Genomic DNA, 18,920 nt, shown 5'->3' on the forward strand with positions numbered 1-18,920 from the left:
ATGTGTTGCAAACTCAAAGCTCCGGCTCCCCCCACAGGTTTTCTACCGGGTTCAGGTCTAGAGACTGGCCGGACTTGAATCCGTTTCTTCTTGAGGCGTTCGTTTCGGCCCTTCTTTATGTCTTGCGACGCTGGTCGAGCCATCTTCAAGGAGGATTTCATTCAAGATTTGTATTCGCGAACGTCTCCGTCCGTTGGCCGCTCAATGCGGTGAAGTCGTCCAATACCCGTGAAAGGAAATGTTTCCAATGCCACACTTTGACTGTGGGATGCCGATCTTTAGGTCATACTCACTTTGTTTTTCCCATAACTCCACTTTTTTTAGTTTCATCTGATGGAAGCGCTTTCCACCGAGCCTTCTCCGACATCATTTCAAACTTTGTATTTGTTGATTTCACTGACCCTTTACGTATCCGGGTCAGGCCATTGAGAACAGATTCTTGTTTCCAATGCCGAGCCGGCTGCAGGCGGGACTGTACACGACGTGCTGCCGCCACGAGATTGGTTTTCTTGGTGACCGAGGTCCCGACTGCTTCAGATTATTAACCAGTTCCAACTGTGTACTTTGAGGCGGCTCCCTTCCTTAGGGTCATCCCGAGGTGAGAGCTTGGAGTGCAGCTCCACGCGGACGGCAATCGAATCCACATTCGAAAAAATTGCACCGATAGTTTTGTGAGGCATTCCGGTCTCGGTCTACAATCTCGTTGCTGTCATCGTTTGACACCTCTCGAATCTTGCCCGTGTCGGTAGACATTGAAATGGTAAAAAACTGAATCTCAGAACGGCCGTATGCAAATGACCAGCTGAGATCAGAAGAATTGCTCATTGGTTGATTGTGGGCAACGGCCAATCTCAGAGTTGCAGTGGATTCAAATACTGATTTCACAATATTTAATAGGTTTTTGATAGTGTTTGATTTTGTTTATAAACAACCATAAAAAAATAGATATATATACATTTGTGTTGCAAGTGAGAAAACATACAAATCCAGTAGGGGATCAAATTTTTATATCTCCCACTGTATTCCTCACACTTGCTCCAATTTTAATTCAGCCTCGCGTCTAATTTTGGCCCACAGCTCAAAACTCTGCAAGTTTGTCTGTGATGCTCAAAAGTGTAACACATCTAAAAAGTGCTTTTGATCACAGGCACAATCCTCTTTTAATAATCCATGCTGGTGCCAACTTGTGAGCAGATTAATGCCATGTTACTTCACTGGCATTGTGTGTTTGGAACAGCAAACCCAATGTGGAAGAAAATGTGACCTTTTGCGCATGGATATGAGCGCTGCAAATGTGTCAAACATAAGTATCACGGAACAATCTAGTCATTGCATAGTTTAAAGAAAAAAAATACATTGCTATATAGTTATGGGGTTTAAAAAAAAACAAAAAAAAAAACGGGTAATTGTGTACACGTGTGTTGCTGGCACTCTCTAGTGGCAAGAACCGCTCATTACATTTAAAAAAAAACAAGTAGGTTGTTGAATTCACGATGGAGTCCTATGCTAAAGCAGTAGTAAAGTCATGATGACAGTAATATATTGAATTCCCCCCCCCCCCCCATTATCGCCTACTGCATTAGAAATTGTCATGGTCTTGGTGGTAAATAATAATAATAAAAAATACAATGAATATAGCCATGTGGAGTGAGGGGCACTGCTCCGAAATAAATGATATGCTTTATTGGCTGTATTACATTAAGCTCATTTGAACGTATTGGACATTGTGTTTGTGTCATAAAGTCGCTCACCAGCTGTGCGGTGCCTTCAGAACTCGTTAAATCAAGTGGCTTCTGCTTAAATCCCAACGTCGTCGTCCAAACGATCCACGTGCACAGAAAAAGGAAAATAATCGAAAAACGACACGTCCGTCCGCTCAAAAAAAATTGATGCTACCATGCTAGTCTTCAATTTGGAGGCCTTGTACAAAATACATCAACTAATCCCATTTATCATTATTCCTTTTACTATCAGATTTTATTTTACTTTTCAGTCACTCTAAAAAGAAAAATGAGAAACTATTAGCTAAGTTGTCCAAAGTTTTAATTAAGTACTCGGTCGCCTTCCTTTCAAGTGAGTCGCACAAGCTGGCACTTAATTGTTATGAAAACGTTCATTTTCACACCGTTTTTGAAACTTTTGCCACGTTTCAGACAGGCCGCGTTGTTCTTCGGATGGATGATTACCGTGATTGCATGTCTTGGCGGACAAACAGCGACACCCACAGTCGGAAGTGAGAAGTACAGCACAGTCAAGCACTTGCCAGGCTGAGACCCAAATAAGGACAAGGGAATTAACATATGAAATGAATTCAGTGTCAATGAAAAACAGAACATTATTTACATTGTGTTTTATTAATTACATGCATTTTGTACAATCAGCATTATAACAGCACTATTTGGAAAATCAAATTAATCAAATTAGGGATTTAAGAACAATTCTGACAATTTTTTATAAATTCAAATGACAAATTCGACTCATCCTTTATTTCTCAGCAGTGGAAACATTCCAACTTCACACAATTTTCATGTAATAATTGTCCGTTACTGAGCGATTGTACAAATTTACCTCGTGCTTCCACATTTCTACACCGATTCAAACATTAGCATCAAATATACATTTTGCAATGCGTGTTTTCAATCAAGTTAATGTTTATTGAGAAGAATATTGACAATACTTGAAACTTTGTGCTTACACAAAGCAAATTAATCACAGGACAAGATACCGCAAAGTAGATACACAAACATGAAAGAGGCTATACATTTCAAGAATAGTTATAAAAAAAAAAAAAAAAATTTTTTTAAAAAGCACCATTTTATCATAACTAAAATGCAACATTTTTATTTGGAGTAACAAGTAACACAAACACACAAAACGACGCTTCATGATGCAATTGCTATGAGTTCCTTCAGGAAGTACAACCTTTTCAAAGCCGAGGCACATTATTCAAAGCATTAAAAAAAAACAAAAAAAAAACAACCAATAAAACTAAATATCTGGCGGACTAAGCGACACTTCTTTGGCACAGCTGCATGACGTGTGCAAGACACACACACTCTTCGTAACAACGATGTTAACAACACTATGTACAACACGTAATGTCAAAATGCTATAAATATGTCTAAAAACCACAGACGCTATGTACACCTTTGTACTGTACGGAAGCGACGACAAGTTTGGGTCTTGTTGCGCACTAGTGATGTCAGTGTGTTTGTTGTTGGTCTGTGGGCAGTAGGCACAGTGCGACGCCTCCTCCTTTTCTTCTTCTTCTTCTTCTTCCTCCTCCACTACTTCTTCCCCCCCCCTCCTCCTCCACGCTCTCCCTCATTCCTTCTTCCTCAGCACGATGTAAATGAGGCCGCTGATAAGGCAGAGCGGGAACGCCACCCAGGCCAGCACGTAGGCGTATCCGAACTGCCACTCGGGCACGTCGTCCGTCCTCATCACCGTGTAGATGATGGCGCCGCACATCACGAACAGACCTGCGGTAAGGAAAGAGGCGAGAACATGTTAGCGTCTGCAGCGGTACCTCGCTCGGACGATTTTTTATTTTTTTTTGTCTCGAGTTGCAAGTAAAAGTGGCCCGAAGCGAATTACACGTTGTGTTATTTATCCAAACCGTATCTTTAAAATGTGCATTGGTTTAATGCAAAATTGAGTATTATATTATCTGTCTACATGTGCACCGTTTGTGTTCAAATATTCTTTGCTGAAATAGTTAAAACTACCACGTCGATACTAGTGTTGTTCGCCCACCTATGGCATTTCCATTTGTGTGAGCATTAATTTCGCAGAATTTAAAGTTATGTGGTTGTTTTCAATACATGACGTGTCTTTCAAGGTGCATTTCTCTGTTTTATGTTTAGATTGAAAAAACAATCCCCATTCTTTGCCTGAACCAATGTGTCCCTGACTTATAATTTTTTTATATATATATAATTTCATTCATCTCCCCTTCCGCTTATCCTCACTAGTAAACTGCTGTTTTACAATTTAGCCTTGTTAGGCTCACTTTGGCTGTGTACGGTGGCCTTAAGTGCTCAAAAATAAGTCATTTTACCCTGCTCAAGTAACAGCAGCGACCCCGCCCGGGCACGCGAGCGTACTCACTGGCCAAGATCTGGAAGATGGCGGTGAAGAAGAAGCGTCCGCCCTTCACCAGTTTGAACAGCTGGAAGACGAAGGCCACCAGCGAGAAGAAGCAGAAGAGCACGGCCAGGATCATCAGGGCCTGCACCGCCTGGATCCAATCTATAGCCATCGCATACACGCAAAATTACATAATCCCGCGTATGCACACATTTTGATTTGCATTGGAACTGGCAAAGGAACCTTCATTGCTGGCCGGAGTGCACTGGTAGACGACGTCATTGGTCAGGCAGTTGTACCACAGGTCCTTGCTGACGTCGCTCCCTACGGTCCAGGCCTGGTCAACACAACAACATGACGACATTGGAATTAGCCCACCACAAAAAAAAAAGGGCAGTCCACAACATCTGTTCCTTAGCAACAGTTGTCAACAACTTGTAGCAATATTAGGTTTGGAAAGGAAATGAAGATATAGAATGTGCACTAAAATATATTCGAAAAATAACAATTATGTACTAATTCTATTAAGAGTGTAAACAATAATGGATTTTTTTTTTTTTTTTTTTTTTTTTACAAATTTAAAAATAATAATTCATTAGAGAGAGCAGCAACACACGTTAGAGTACAATCAATTTTAAAAATTGTAAAATATGAAACACTAAAGAGTGTAAATAAAATATTTTTGAAGGATGCTAAAAACACAGTATAAGGCTTTTTTAAAGAACTACACTGCAATAAAATGAAATTATATATTTATAATTGATATATGTTATGAACATTATATAGTGAAGAGTGTAAATACAAATAGATTTTCATTTTAAAGGATTGTTTTATTGTGGAAATATTAACATCTCCATCGCAACACTGCATTTTACAAAATAAAACATATTGCAAAAAACACATCTAATACATAATAAACATGAGAGTAAATCAAATTTCCCTTTGAGTAAGCAAAAAGAGCAGAATAAATACATGAATCCGAACTTACACTTGCTGCCGTGGACACAATGAGAAGGATTAGGATGATGAGGTGCAAGATGAGCACTCCGAGCAGGATGAGCAGCATTTTCAAGTATTTCTACGAGGAAACAAACAAACAGAAAAAGAAATCAAAACACAGGAATTCAAAACAACTGTCACGCACTCGCAGGCCTCGGACGATAGAGGGCGACATTTCCTCACTTGTGGCCATCAACCGCAATGTTTACTTCTACGAGGAAGTATCTTCTTACATTTCCCAACGTCAAAAATGCAAACTACGGGGAAAATGTCGCCTTTCAAATGTTACTTTCTATCCTAGGGAAGGTAGCAAAATATAATAGTGCAACTATCCAAACAAAAAGGAGGTTTAAAGCACAGAAGGTCCAAGTAGTTTTGGAGCGGGAAAAAAAAAGTGATGGCACTCGCCAAAACCGACGATGAGAAACGCGAACAAACCGTCGTGATATTGATGACACGATCGCCCAAAAATCATCCGTTTAGTATTTAAAGATGTCCGGAAAAAAAGTTCGAGTTAAAGTCCAGCGAGAGGAGGGAAAGTTCCTGCTGCGTGGTTAGAAGACGGAGGAAAAACAACAACAACAAGAGGAAGAAGAAGAAGACGAACAAGTCAAAAGGTCCTAAAAGTAGTCCGAGCTTACACAAAGTCAAGGTTTCCGTGAAAAGTGCTCGACTTGTTGTTGGCTCCTCTCGTCGTCGTCGTCGTCGCTCGCTGCTATTCCAGATGTGGCTCTCACGCCCCAGTCGGACTTTTTCTGGGCCGGAGAACACCGCCCTGTTGGGGCCTGCACGTCACCCTGGAGCACAGCACACTCCACTCCGCTCCACTCCAATACACAATGCAACACTTTTTTTTTTTTTTTTTTTTTTTTCAACGCCTCTTTTTCAACTCAACTGGAAAGCACTCCAAAAAGGATTTGCGTGTTCCTCCATGAAAAACACATTTACATGAGTCAAACTGTCAAATTCCAGTGTTATCAGTCATGCATACGAGGTACTCACTGTGCCTTTTTGCTCCCTTGGGAAGAAGGAAAACGAGAAGAAAAACCAGCCCTGCACACCAGTTTGACCAATCGACAGGAAATTGAGTATGCAAATCTATCGTAACAAGTCTCAAGGACCCAAGCGTGAAATTCAACACAAAGTCGTGCATTTTGTTTGACGCAGCCATTTCGGGAGAAGATTCCAGGCCTCGTTCTTTGGCCGACTCGTACTAGGCACGCTAAGTGCGCCCGTGTCATCGGTGACGCATTATTCGACATATCGCTTACTAGGGAAAACGCTCCCAAACCTTGAAATGGCTTGAATTATGATACCTCATTGACAGCAAAATAATAACAATAATAAAGTGACACCCTCCCTTAACAGGTTTAGAATTGCCTACATTAGTTTCAACCACAAACTATCGTCCCGGAACTGTGTAATGTAACTTCTTAGCTCCCCCTCAACACACAAAACTCTGAGAGCAGTCGAGTCCATGTGCCTAGTTAACATACTTCCTTGACACCGATTGCTACTATGCTAATAGCCGGGAATAGCTGAGGATAGGTTCCGCGGAGACAAAGACACAAATAGTTCACTGTAGTAAAGCTTCAGGCTTTCTGGATGTACGTACAATATGTCAGTACTTGAATGTACGTGGGGCTAGCGGCGGCGAGTCCCGGGCCTTTATCAAGCGCACGTGTCCGACGGCGAGCCGGCCCTCCAGAGGCCCCTGCGGAATGCCTACAACGCCTTGTTGCTCCCCCCCCCCAAAAAAAAAGAAGCGGGTTGCGCCAGCTCGGGGGAGGTAACCCGGCGCATCGCGTTTCGGTCACGCTACGCCGACGGAGCCGAGCGACGTCATCCGTCCTCGGCGCATTCCTGCGTGACAAGGCCCAAAACGAAACAGGCGTCTTTGGAGCCTTGCCGCTCGCGTTCGTGCCTCTCCGCTTTGCGCCATCGGCTCATCGGGTGGATTCCTGCGGTGCGTGTGTGTTTGTATACAGGCGAGGAACGCGCGCAGCGCCGCCCGGACCTTCTGTGGGTTGTCGGGTCGAGACGGTGCCCTGCGCCCTGGTACAGCCGGAGGGGGCACGCGGCATGATGTAACGCTCTGCGCTTCTGCTCTGCTCCCACCGCACTGATGCAACACTGCGGACGCACAGAGAAGAGCGGAAGACTGTCAACGCGATTGGCGTGCAGGCGAATACTAACTTTTCTTTGTAGAATTTCATTTTATGATCACTATTGTGTAATGAATATATTGGGGCACCAACTCTTTGATTAGACTACATCCAAGGATAACATTTCCAGAAGGCATCCATTGCAGTCTGGCTTTCTGAAGTCAAGAAAATATAAGAGGGGAACAAGAAGTAAAGAAAATATAAGAGGCGAACAATCCTTTACGCACGCACACACACACACACACACACTCGAAAACCAAATTTCCCAAACTGTCTCGTTTTGTTGCAGCAGCTTTGGCGAACATGAGAATTGCCCGTATTGTTTTTCCTGGTTTACAGTGCCTTGTTGCTAGGCAGATTCTGTGGCTGTCCACTCAAGTTACCAAATCTGTTACTTGTCTAATAAAAGGTCTCGAAGTTATTTGTATTCATTTTGTAATCAAACAACCACTGCAAACTATGTCAATACATGAACTGTCAGTATAAATCAAAATCATGTTTAAAAAAAAAAAAAAAAAAAGATTGTGAAGGTGTACCTAATTAAATATCAGGTGAGAGGTGACATTTTATGCAAGCTGGATAACGTGATTTGTTGCCCATAAAGCTATTGTTAATGGTTTTGGTTACTTTTTTTATTGCCCAAAAAAAAAAAACCCAAAACAAACCCCCGACTGACAACAGAATCGCTCCAAAGCAAAACACGTCTGGAAGTAACTAAAGTCGGAGTCATTGTGCGGAGAAATCCGAAGCCGACACGCCTTAACTTATTGCGGGATTCAGGCAAACCGTTGAGCCAGTTGAACAAACTGCTTGTTTTATGTCACGCAGAGAGTAGTTTTGATTTCTCTCTCAGTTGTCCTTATTGCGTGTTAGTGCAAAATTGCTTTCAGTTCTGTTGAAAAGGTTGCCTTGAGCAAAACAGCTGACCCAAAACCCAGACTCATCGTCTGTATTATTTGATGAAAGTCCAAATTGTGGTGTGATAAAAACGCAGTGCCGGGCTCTTACTGGAATTGTTCTTTTTCGATGTGTATGAATTCTATCAGAAGGCAATTTGACACCTTGGGATTATTGTTGCTAATCTGAATCTGTTAACGTCACCTGACTGCACTCTGGGTTAATGCAATACCAATGCCGCCATGAAGTCAGCGGTGAGAATCCTGTCAAGTATGTGTAACCCGGGTCTGGCGTTGAGCCGACACGAGTCATAGCTTTAGCCTGGAGTCTCCACCCGCAGGAGGGTCCACGTGAGGTCACCGTATCTGCGGGATGGTTCGGGATTGGATTTCGGATGTAGGCCTAACCTGAGATACACGGAGGAAGTCTTTAGCAAAACAGCTGAACTGGAGTGGGACTAGCAAGGAATGGCAAAACACGCGAGTTAAGCGTCCACCTGTGGAAGGCCCCGGCAATAGGACCGTATCTCACCCACGGGTCATGGAGGCCCTCATGCAAATTGGTGGCTGTTTGACTAAATCCTAAAGAACTGTTGAAAGTAGTGACTCGGCTTGCTCCGTAGAGCAGAGATCTTCCAGATGTATATTTTTCAGACTCTCGGTTCAAGGCAAGGACGTCACAGGTAGAAATAATTTTCACATCTGTTGGACAGCGGCTCATTCAAAACCACCACCACTCGTAGTAAGAGTTTCAGAGCAGAAGAGTGGACGAGTGGTGAGCACTTCTGCCTCACAGTTGAGAGGTTCTCTATTCCAATTTGGACTCAGGCCTTCCTCTTGTGTGGAGTTTGCTGGTTCTCCCCATGCTTCAATGACTTTTTCGGGTACTCTGGCTTCCTGTCAGATTTCAAAACAACAAATTGCCCATAGATGCAGGAGGGTCATATGACTCGGGTTACTGCAGCAGGGTTAACATGCGAGGGGCTCGGGTAGCCTGCAGAACGTTCGCAGGTTTACCAAATTTGGACTCATGTCCGGTAGAGGTCAAAAGTGCAATTGCAATAAGGCCAATTGCTTCCATTTGAAATTCCTGTCAACTATTGTATTCTAGCGTACAGGGGGTCCTCGGTTTATAAAGGTACTAACATGCAACGTTTCATGCTTAGGAACAACATGCAATGAACTAGTTGAGTCATCACCCAGCACAAGAAGGCACGCTCGGCCTAAAAGTGTTTTTTTATTCAAATATTCACTGTAATTATGACTTTACTACTGCAATAGCGTAAATTAGTGATCAACTACGACACCTTCGGACTTGGACACAAATTCGGTTTACGCCATTTTGTAGCAAAGGAATCCCGTCTTCAAGTAAGGACCCCCTGCAGTGCGAGCAAGAATTCTCGCTTTGGCCATTACATATCTAACTATAGCTATCTGGGTTCCACCTGCGGGAGGATTACTGTGGCTGCGAGACCAGAGTAGACCGTTCAACTGGGCTTTGGGTGAAGGCCTAACTGAGCTCCACTGAACAGCTGGACTCGGCTGTATTACTTGAGGGAATACAAAGGAATGACGGAACGCCTCATGACCCTTCACCATTGGTTTCATAGTCAAAACAACTCAGACTTTTTCTCTGTTCCAACGCCTGACTGGATTCTCAGTTTAAGGCACATCAGTCATGGGTAGAGCCAGGTTTTCACTTGTGATGGGCAGCCAATCAAAACTTGTATCACACTTTAAGGCGATGTCAAGAGTTTGACTGTATTGCTGGGTCTCTATCTGCCGATTCCACATCCACATGAGTCTGAGTTTGCTAATATAGCCCTTGAGAGAACTGAGTAAACAATTTGGAATTACGCTGGAATTGTTTTAGCAGAACAGCAGGGAATAAAAAGAATGACGGAACGCCCCGGTGATCCTTCACCTGTGGAAACCCCCGCCAAAGCGTACTGCAGTCTTTCACGGGTCGCACAGACACGCTTCTGCTCAGTCGTTTACTGCGTCCGAGTGAAGTGTCGCATGCGTTCGCTCTGTGAGACAATCCAGACCCACTCCCTCTTACATCACCTGACTGGATTCTTAGTCAAAGTACAGCTAACGAAGGGTCCACACCTACCGATTGTTAACATCTGAACCCATTTTTCAAAAATGTGAGCGACACCACAAATGGCGAGGAAAAACAAACCTTAAAGTGTGTGGTGTACTCGAGATGACAACACAGCACGCTACACGCATAACCGTATCGCCGCCGACAATCGCGACTTTCCTCCCCCGAACCAGATGTCTGTCGTAGTACCGAGACCGAACTGTGAGAGGCAACAAGATGCCACGAGGCCAGACAAGAGTAGTAGTAGTAGATGAGGTAGAAGAAACATGGGCTAAGATTGCTAGCTTATCTGGTAACTACAACTTTTCGTCAATTTTACTGAGGTCTATGACTTTTGAGACACGTTAAACAAACACTAAACACAACCAGTTGCTCCACTATTTGTAGCTCTTAATTGGCTCTCATTACGTTTCACTTCACAATCACGCAGTCCGTGGCTCAGTCCAACAAGGAGGTCGCCATTGTAAATATGCCATCGGTCAATTTTGCTATACCACTCAGCCTTATTAGGCTTACGGGTGAGCTGGAGCCGATCCCAGCTGACTTTGGGCGAGAGGCGGGCTACACCCTGGACTGGAAGCCAGCCAATTGCAGATTGTGAATATTAAACAGGTTTAACATTTATTATTGTTGGCACGAGCAGATTAGTTTTCCAAGCAGATTAGGGAGGAAAAAAAATCACTCTTCACACATCTCACGTCACAGGATAATCACTCACGATAATCTTTTGTTGAGACTTCCGATAATCTGGCCTTTGCTGACTTTGATAAGAAAGAGGGGGGAAAAAATGTCAAATGTATAGTGCTTAGTTCGTGTAAATTATACCAAATAAATGTGAGAACTCCAAGTCTAGTCAAGAACTTCCAGCACACTTGTGGAGTCATATTACTCTGTTTCCAACTACAGGACAGTCCACATTATTCCGAGTTTGCCACAATTGCGATAGCCAGTGAGGGAATGGGGTAGACCGTTCGGAATTGGACTTTGGCCTCAGCTGCACGGTCATAACGGAACAGCTGAACTTGGCTGCACTAGCTTTGGGAATAGGAAAGAATGACGAAATGCCCCAGTGACCCTTCACCTGTGGAAGACTCTTGCTAAACTACAGTGCTGTCGTTGGCTGCAGCTCACTCAGGCACCAGCTAAACCGACAACTATTTTAATGGATTTAAATGGAGTTTTCCAATGCGTTCACTCAGTTTTCTCCACTGATGAAGACATTCCAGATGTGCTCTCAGTTTTCCAGTGTGTGTGTGAGAGAGGTTGGGCGTGTATATGTGTGGCTCTGTTGCGGCACAATCCTATCCCCGGGGCCCATGGCTTAGCCCTTGGGATCGGGCTTTGGACGTCGGCCTAACCTAGTTCCACTAAGATGTCTTAGATCTGAGGTCGAGTTCTCCAAAACTGGACTGGGCTGTGTCACCTTTGGGAATACAAAGGAATAACAGAACGCTTCGTGACTTTTCACCCGTAGAAGCCCCCCGCCAATGGTACAGTAGCCTCGTGTTGAATTAATGGCTGTCTTCATGGATCCGAGTGGAGTTTTTTTTAAACGTATTTCCTCGAGTTCCTCCATTGATGAAGACATTCAAAATGTGTTTGGCTCTGGTGTCGGTCAAAAGTATCCGTGAGGCCCGTGCCCTATCCCTTGAGAAATGGAGTAGATCACTGGGGATTGGGTTTTGGACGAAGCTGCACTCAGGATATCGAAGCAGGATATCAACTGCTGGACTGGGCTGTGTTACCTTTGGCAAGGTGCGGAAGCTCCAGTAAATTACACCAGAAACCAGAGTTTTCCAACGCATTCTATCGTTTTCCTTGCATGATGATGACATTTCAGATGTGTTCGGGTCTAGTTGTAGTTCTCAAAGCTGCACTGCACTGTGATCTTTGGGAATACAAAAGAAGGATGAAACACCTGTCGAAGACCCATCCCAATCGTACCGATAAAACACCCGTAATAGCCCCCCCCCAACAATCGTACTGGAGCCTCTTGCAGAAATGACGGCCATTTTCAGGGATCTGAATTGAGTTTTCCTCCGCATTCACCCATTTACCTTCATCGATGGAGAGATTCCAGATGTGTTCTCGGTTTTCCAGGACGCATGTGTGTGTGGTTCTTGTCTATCCCCAAGGGGCCGCGCAGCCTCGCCGTGCTAGTCTTTTTGTGTTTGTGTTTCGCCACTTAGCAGCTATCAGATAACATGCCGCAAAACCACGTCTGGGTGGGGGAGCGCAGCATTGGAACCCGTGCTCGAGGGGTTGGGCACTTCCCAAGTCCTGTTCCCGCTCAACAATACTGACACCGGAATGGCCAACCTGCAGATTCACACACCGCCGTTGGAGGCTTTAGAAGCAGAAAGGGTTTGAAGCTCACAAATGAGCCGTGACCGCAACGAAAGCTCCCGGGTGTTGAATCAGATGGTCAAGTCCGAGCGGGGAGTGGCTTTCATTTCTCTCCGCTGAGCAATGGCGGGCCCCTCCCTCCGAGGCCGCGACAACACAATAAATCAGACGCATACGCTGTGACCGCCTCTTACGTTATGTGGCACCGGGCTGATCTCGAACATGTGCTCGTCATTAGCCGCTGGCTTCCTGTACGGAGCGATGTCATCCCGACTGGGGCGGCCAGCCCGTGACCTCACGGCCCGAGTGGCTGCGAAGGAGTTCAAATGGAATCAAAGCAGCGCTCCTCTCCACTTCGATGCATTCCAGGCGGTTTGGAATTCCTCTCCTCACCCTAAACCCAACTACAACTTCCGGGGAAGAAAAATCCACTCTTGTCAGCTCGTTATCAGAAGTTTTTTCCCCCCACCCCCACCAGCGGCCTCTCCCAATCGTGTGCATGTCTCCTTTTGACAGCAAACAGCCGCGTGCGTGCCTATTAATTGACATTCACGCCTCTTTTACACTGAGATTCCTGTCCTTAACTCAAGTAAGTTAAAAAAAAAAAAAGTACAGACTGTAATGTACTGAGAGTAGTCAACTTCCTGGTTGAAAATGCACTCAGCATTGATGCATTTTTGCGGTAAACTGTAGAATTTTCCTGGTTATGCTGTGTTTCTGTAGCAAAATACGACGCTAGCACGGGCAAGCATGGAATCCTTGGAAATCTAACAATTTGTGGGCAAAATGTAGCATTTTTGAGAGAAAATCTTTGTTTTCATGGACAAACATGGCACTTCACTTTCTTTGTGCTAAAAAAAAAATTCCGGTAAAAAGTGTATTTTGCAGTAAAATGAAACATTTTTGTGGTCAAATAGAGCATTTTTCTTGATACAATCCAGTTATTTTTGCAACCTATGGTATGTTCCTCTATTGCTGGCAAAATATGATGCTTCCACACCAACAATGGCAATATCCTGGGAAATCTAATAAATAATGTTTTTCTGGTTTTAAAAAACAACAACAACAATTTGTTCGAGGAAATAAAGAACAGCACTTTGGGGCCAAATACAGAATTTCCTGTAAAAGTTGTGTTTTCCCAGCTAAATGTCTCTTTCGCATGCCGTAATTGACATTTGCACGTCTTTGAGAGCGAGATCGCACACGATTGGCTGAGCGTCCGGCCTCCCCACGCACAATGCCGCCCCAGTGTGCGCACTGACGCATTCCACCGTGGGGGTGCAACAACGGCATCAGTGTTTGTCAATGAGCTGCCACACCGCTACAGAGGCTTTTACTACCTCCTCATCCGGCTTATCAGCACAACATCTCTCTGTTTATATTAGACCACACACCATTCCTGACTTTTCCGCCAATTCCCTGACCTGTTGTTCGGGTAAAACAAGGTGCGTTCTCAAAATTCAGTGGCATTTTGGACACAAAAGTTATTTTTAAAAGCATTTCATGAAAACAATTGTTTCGCTGAAAGCTGTGTCGAATATTTTCCAACTAATTATGGCGTTTGACTGTAAATCCTCCTGAATTCTTTCGAAAAGACGATGATAGCGTTTCAGTTCTCTATTCCGACAAGCTGCCTGGTCAAGTTTTAAGAAGGTGTCTACTTCTTCGACTGTGGGCACGCTTGTGTTTTCACTCTAAACACGAAACTTACAAAATAACACGCAAAAGTATGGGAAAATGTTCCATATTGTCTTGAAACGTTTAAGCATAAACAAAGCAGCTGTCGACGTTCATCATTCAAGATTTGTCCGAAAGGGCCATAAAAGAGCAGATGTTGCACGTCGTCACCTACGATGAAAGAAAAAAAAGGAAAAGCATTTAAAAAAAAAAAAAAAAAAAAAAGGGAGTTCGCTCCCACCAGTTGACACGTCCAACGTACACAACGTGTATGTGAAGAAGATGCGACAGCTGGACGCATGAGTGTGTATAAGCTTTCGGAGGGCTCGCCACGCCCATCCCAGCCTGATGAGGGATGTCGGGATGCAATGTGACGCTTGATGCCTTCCAGATGGGACCTTAGCACCCCCACCCCCCCACCCACCACCACCCCCGCCCCCGCCCCACCATTCCCACCTCCACCCAACATGTGTCCTGCTTAAGTTCCTCAGAGGAAAAGGGTGTGGCCGCCTTGAACGCATCACGTTGCGAAAAAAAAAAAAAAAAAAGCGCTGAGAATTATGCCAATGGAATGCGGCCATCCTCCGACCTCAAAAATATCCGTCAAATCCCATTTATAAATTGAAATATGAATATAAATTGAGTGAGAGACGTTGGAGCCGGCCTGTTTGCAGACGTGTGGGGGATGGTATGGGGACATTTAATTGAAAGCAGCAGTTTCTCTTTTATATGTATTCTTCCAAGCTCAGGTTATACGCTCTGATGACAATTATAAATTCCAGCGCATAATCTCCCATTTTCTGTCAAAATACAGAGAAAAGTACTGAGAAAAACATTATTATGCAGAAAAAAACGCTTTGATGGACTCCCTGAGAAAATGTGAAAAGTTCAAATGCAAGAGCAGGTATTTTTTTATGAATGGAGCAAAAAAGAGGTTTTCTGGTTTAAGGTTAAAGCTAATAACTTTTATGTAGGATATTATGGGTTAATATTAAGTGCTTAAGAGACTTATTTGGGGGGGACTTATTGAAAAGGACTTCCAAAGAGGTCGTTGATGTCATTTAATTGCAAAAGCAGACAACTCCAAGAAAAGAAGTTAGTTCAAAAACAGAAAAGCCCAAAATTTTCACACAACTACAAAATTCCAATGAATTGCTAAGTATTCTGCTTTGTGAAGAAAAATGAATAACTAACCCTTCACCTTAACTGAAATGAACCCTTCAAAGGGAGACAGAAGTCACATTGATTGAGTCGCTTTTCTTCTTCCCACAAATCAATAAATTCTGGGGTTTGACTGCGAAATGTAGCAATTTGCCTCATGAAGTCTAGCATTTGTTGTCAAAATACAGAATAAATAAATGAATATTTTTTTGTTGGAAGAGAATCATCAGACTATAACGTCGCTTTAAGTACTAGCGTGGACGCTAACATAGCGGCAGTTGAATCAGAACCGGACACGTGTGTCAGATTACGTCAGGTTTTCTATTCAAGCGGCAGCCCGTGCGAGCGCGTAGCTCTTTATCCGGCGCCTCCATTTTTTCCGGGTTATTCAGGATTTCCAAGGGATCGGACGGTCTGGACGAGCGGCTAGCTTTAGCGCCGCGCTGCGCGTGAGATCCTTTAGACCGCACCCTGTCGCTTTCCAAGGGCGGGAAAGTTGCCGGATGACGACTAACGTGCTCAACAGTAACTCGCTTTCGGGGATAACCGACGGCTCGGCTTCCCTACTACACGGCACACTTGACAACTACATAAAGCACTTCACTGCTGCACGCCATTACGCTGCACTAGAACAGACCGCGACACGACTCAGGACCACACCACACCACACTACGCTACGCTTCAAAACACGACAGTACAACACACTTGCCAACTCACGACCGCACTCTACACAACACTACGACACGCTACTACACGTCACTTCTGCCCACCGCGCTTCACTACAACACTGCTACACACAGTGGCATTTATTTGCCTGTGAGTGTGGAAAAAAGGGTTTGTGCGCGTCTCTCCGACACGAGACAACACACACAGACACACAACGGGGTCCCGCCCGCCCGCCCGTCGGTCACACCCGAGGCATCCCGAGCACGCAGGGTCGCGGCGCTCTCTAAACCGTGGGCGCAAAATGGCCGACTCGTGTGTAGCCGCTTGTAAACGGTGTCGGGGATCTACGGAGCGAGAGCTGTGACCTCAAACCCCCGACCCCCGACCCCACCCCCTCCCGCCTATCCTCGCTTTCTGGCGGGGCCCCGGAGCTGCAGCCCAGCTGGAGAAAGAGACACGATTACCTAAGCATATCTCCTTGTGTTCCTCCCCTCCCGCTCTGAATTGTACATTTGATCCGTCCTCCTCAAACGCCTCACGTACAGTACGCTTTATGGGGAATGCACGTACGTGTGTGTGTGTGTGTGTGTTGTGCCCAAGCAATGTCAAGTTCTTGCTGTTTTGCTCGAGTCACTTTTTGCAGTCTAATTGCCAACAAGTCTCACTTCCTTAATCTAAACAAAAAAAACATAAATCAGTCTGATATTATATCGTGACACAAATTCCCCATATTCAAGTTGTCAGTGAAGCTATCATGGTTTTGGAATGTGGGAGGAAGCCGGAGAAAACCTACACAAGAGCGCGGGAGAACACGGGACGTACGCACAGGGAGGCCGGAGTGGAGATTCGAACCCCCGAGCTCACAAATGCGAGGCAGACGTGGCAACCGCTAGGACCGCCGTGCGAATAGCAACAGGTCGGCTCGCAGCCGCGCCTCCACGTCACACGCGGGTCGCCGCAAAGAAATCATTCGTCGTGGATTTGAAATCAATGGAATCACGCAGGCCCGTTTCAGTCTTGTGACAAGTGTGAGATGTTCCGATAATCGTTCCCGCCACTTTCAAATGGAGACTTATCGTGCATTTCTGACCCCAAAAAAAAAATTTTTTTTAATGAAAAACACTTTACGCAAAGCATCGAGAATGACACCACACTTCTCACCGGGGGTCACCAACCTGGTGCCCGCCCCCAAGGACCACGTAAGCAGCTCAGGGGCCTGTTCTAAAAATAGTTCACCAGTGAGGAGACATTGGGATTTCCTAGGAATGTTGTAAAAGTGATCATTAGAATGTGTTATTGGAATAAAATGTTTCCTATGGACATTTATCTGCTTGCTATCATGTTAATAAAAAGAAAGTCCTATTTTTTTTCGAGAACAAAAAGGAATATTTTTTCAAGAGTGAATTTGTCTTTTCTAGAATAAAAGGCGTAATATTACAAGTTGTAGTTTGGAAAATTGTAAAAATATGGCTCTCTTTCCTTGTTAGACTTTGAGTCTTAACATTTATCACGGACAAATACAACTTTATTCTGATAAAATACCGACTTTTTATCCCGACAAAATACATTTTGATTCTCTTGGAGATTACAGATTAAAAATAAATAAATGAAAATACGCCTCTGGTCTCATAACGTTACGATTTCTTTTCTCCCAAAAAATGATTTGTTATCATAACATTGTTAACATCTTTCCGAAAATTCGGCACCTTTTTAATCTCTATGGCTTGTAGCGGGAAACACCGAAGTTATTTTGAATTGCTGTTAGGATGATGAGGAAAATATAGATTAGTTTAGTTGGAGTCATTTGAGAACTTCCTCCTCTTCCAAGCTCCAACGCGCCCTCGGGTACCCCTTTCGGGCTCGCGATTGGACTTTCAGGTAACTGTTTGCACCTTTTTCCGCATCCACAAGGCTGTAAAAGTCAACTCGGGAGCGCACTGAAAGCGATGAACGACTGGGATGCACTTTGGGAGAGTGTCTTCCGCCTCCTTGAAGCGGTCCAGCTGCGTTATAAATCACATTCACGAGGGTGTGGCTGCCGAGAGAAAACAACAACCGGGTGAAGAAGTGCAGAGTTGCCTTGAATACGACGCCGGAGTGGGTGTTGGCCCCTCTTTTTCTTTTTCTTTTTTTTTTTTGAAAGAGTTCTGTCTTAAGCGCCCAAACGCCCCTCCCTCCAGTCATGGTTCCCTTTGGGCTGAGCTGGACGGGAGCGAGGGGGCAGGTCGGGTGGGGGGCGCGGAGTTCCGGCCGATCCTTCTAGTTTAGACAACCGGTCGGAGCAGGCGAGCATAAATAGGATGCCATGTGTGTTTGTGCTTGTGTTTGTTATTTGGGGTTTTGTTTGTCTGCTCCTTCATTGACTTAAAGCGGTTGAGTCGTGTGCTTTTCATGTTAGCACATTCGCGTGTTCGAGACCGCAGATGAACTTAAAGCTGAAAAGGAATCATTTTGGTTTGCTTCCGAACCACATTCGGCCCAAAGCGGAGCCGAAATTTGTATTGGGTCGCCAATAGTCAGCAGCGAATGAAGTCATGACTTGAAGTTGGGTAAACTCACCGAAAATCGGGCCGAACTGGAGCCATTGTAGGACAGCTGGTCCTCAAAAGCGCACACCCGGCACAACCGGCGCTCGGGTAGGAGTCGAAGAAACTTTGTCATTCACATCATGCAGACATCAATGCTTCTGAAACGCCATATTCTAAATGGAAATTAAGCATTTTTAAGTGAATTTGATTTTCAAGTTAGCAGTGATAAAATATAAATGAGCACTTACCTCGCTCAAAAAGTACTTTGTGTGTGTAGCGTGAGATT

The 18,920-nt window shown here is 44.5% G+C and overlaps 1 protein-coding gene across 2 annotated transcripts in view; it reads right to left on the reverse strand.

Moving 5' to 3' along the window:
• Positions 1-2,344: 2,344 nt before the first annotated feature.
• The window catches only part of LOC133415156 (peripheral myelin protein 22-like), a 39,213-nt gene continuing 22,637 nt past the window's right edge, over positions 2,345-18,920 (reverse strand). Inside the window, exons 3-7 of one of the 2 annotated variants that reach the window (XM_061700993.1) lie at positions 5,730-7,221; positions 5,078-5,167; positions 4,333-4,426; positions 4,111-4,251; positions 2,345-3,482 (exon numbers count right to left, since the gene is read on the reverse strand). In XM_061700993.1, the coding sequence (XP_061556977.1) occupies positions 3,325-3,482; positions 4,111-4,251; positions 4,333-4,426; positions 5,078-5,155 (471 nt within the window). In that variant the 5' untranslated portion in view covers positions 5,156-5,167; positions 5,730-7,221 and the 3' untranslated portion in view covers positions 2,345-3,324. Of the gene's footprint in view, positions 3,483-4,110; positions 4,252-4,332; positions 4,427-5,077; positions 5,168-5,729; positions 7,222-18,665; positions 18,795-18,920 lie in introns of those variants that run through there. The other variant, XM_061700994.1, reaches the window with a different exon arrangement.

The sequence above is a fragment of the Phycodurus eques genome, chromosome 16 (genome assembly GCF_024500275.1).
Source record: "Phycodurus eques isolate BA_2022a chromosome 16, UOR_Pequ_1.1, whole genome shotgun sequence".
Taxonomy (NCBI): domain Eukaryota; kingdom Metazoa; phylum Chordata; class Actinopteri; order Syngnathiformes; family Syngnathidae; genus Phycodurus; species Phycodurus eques.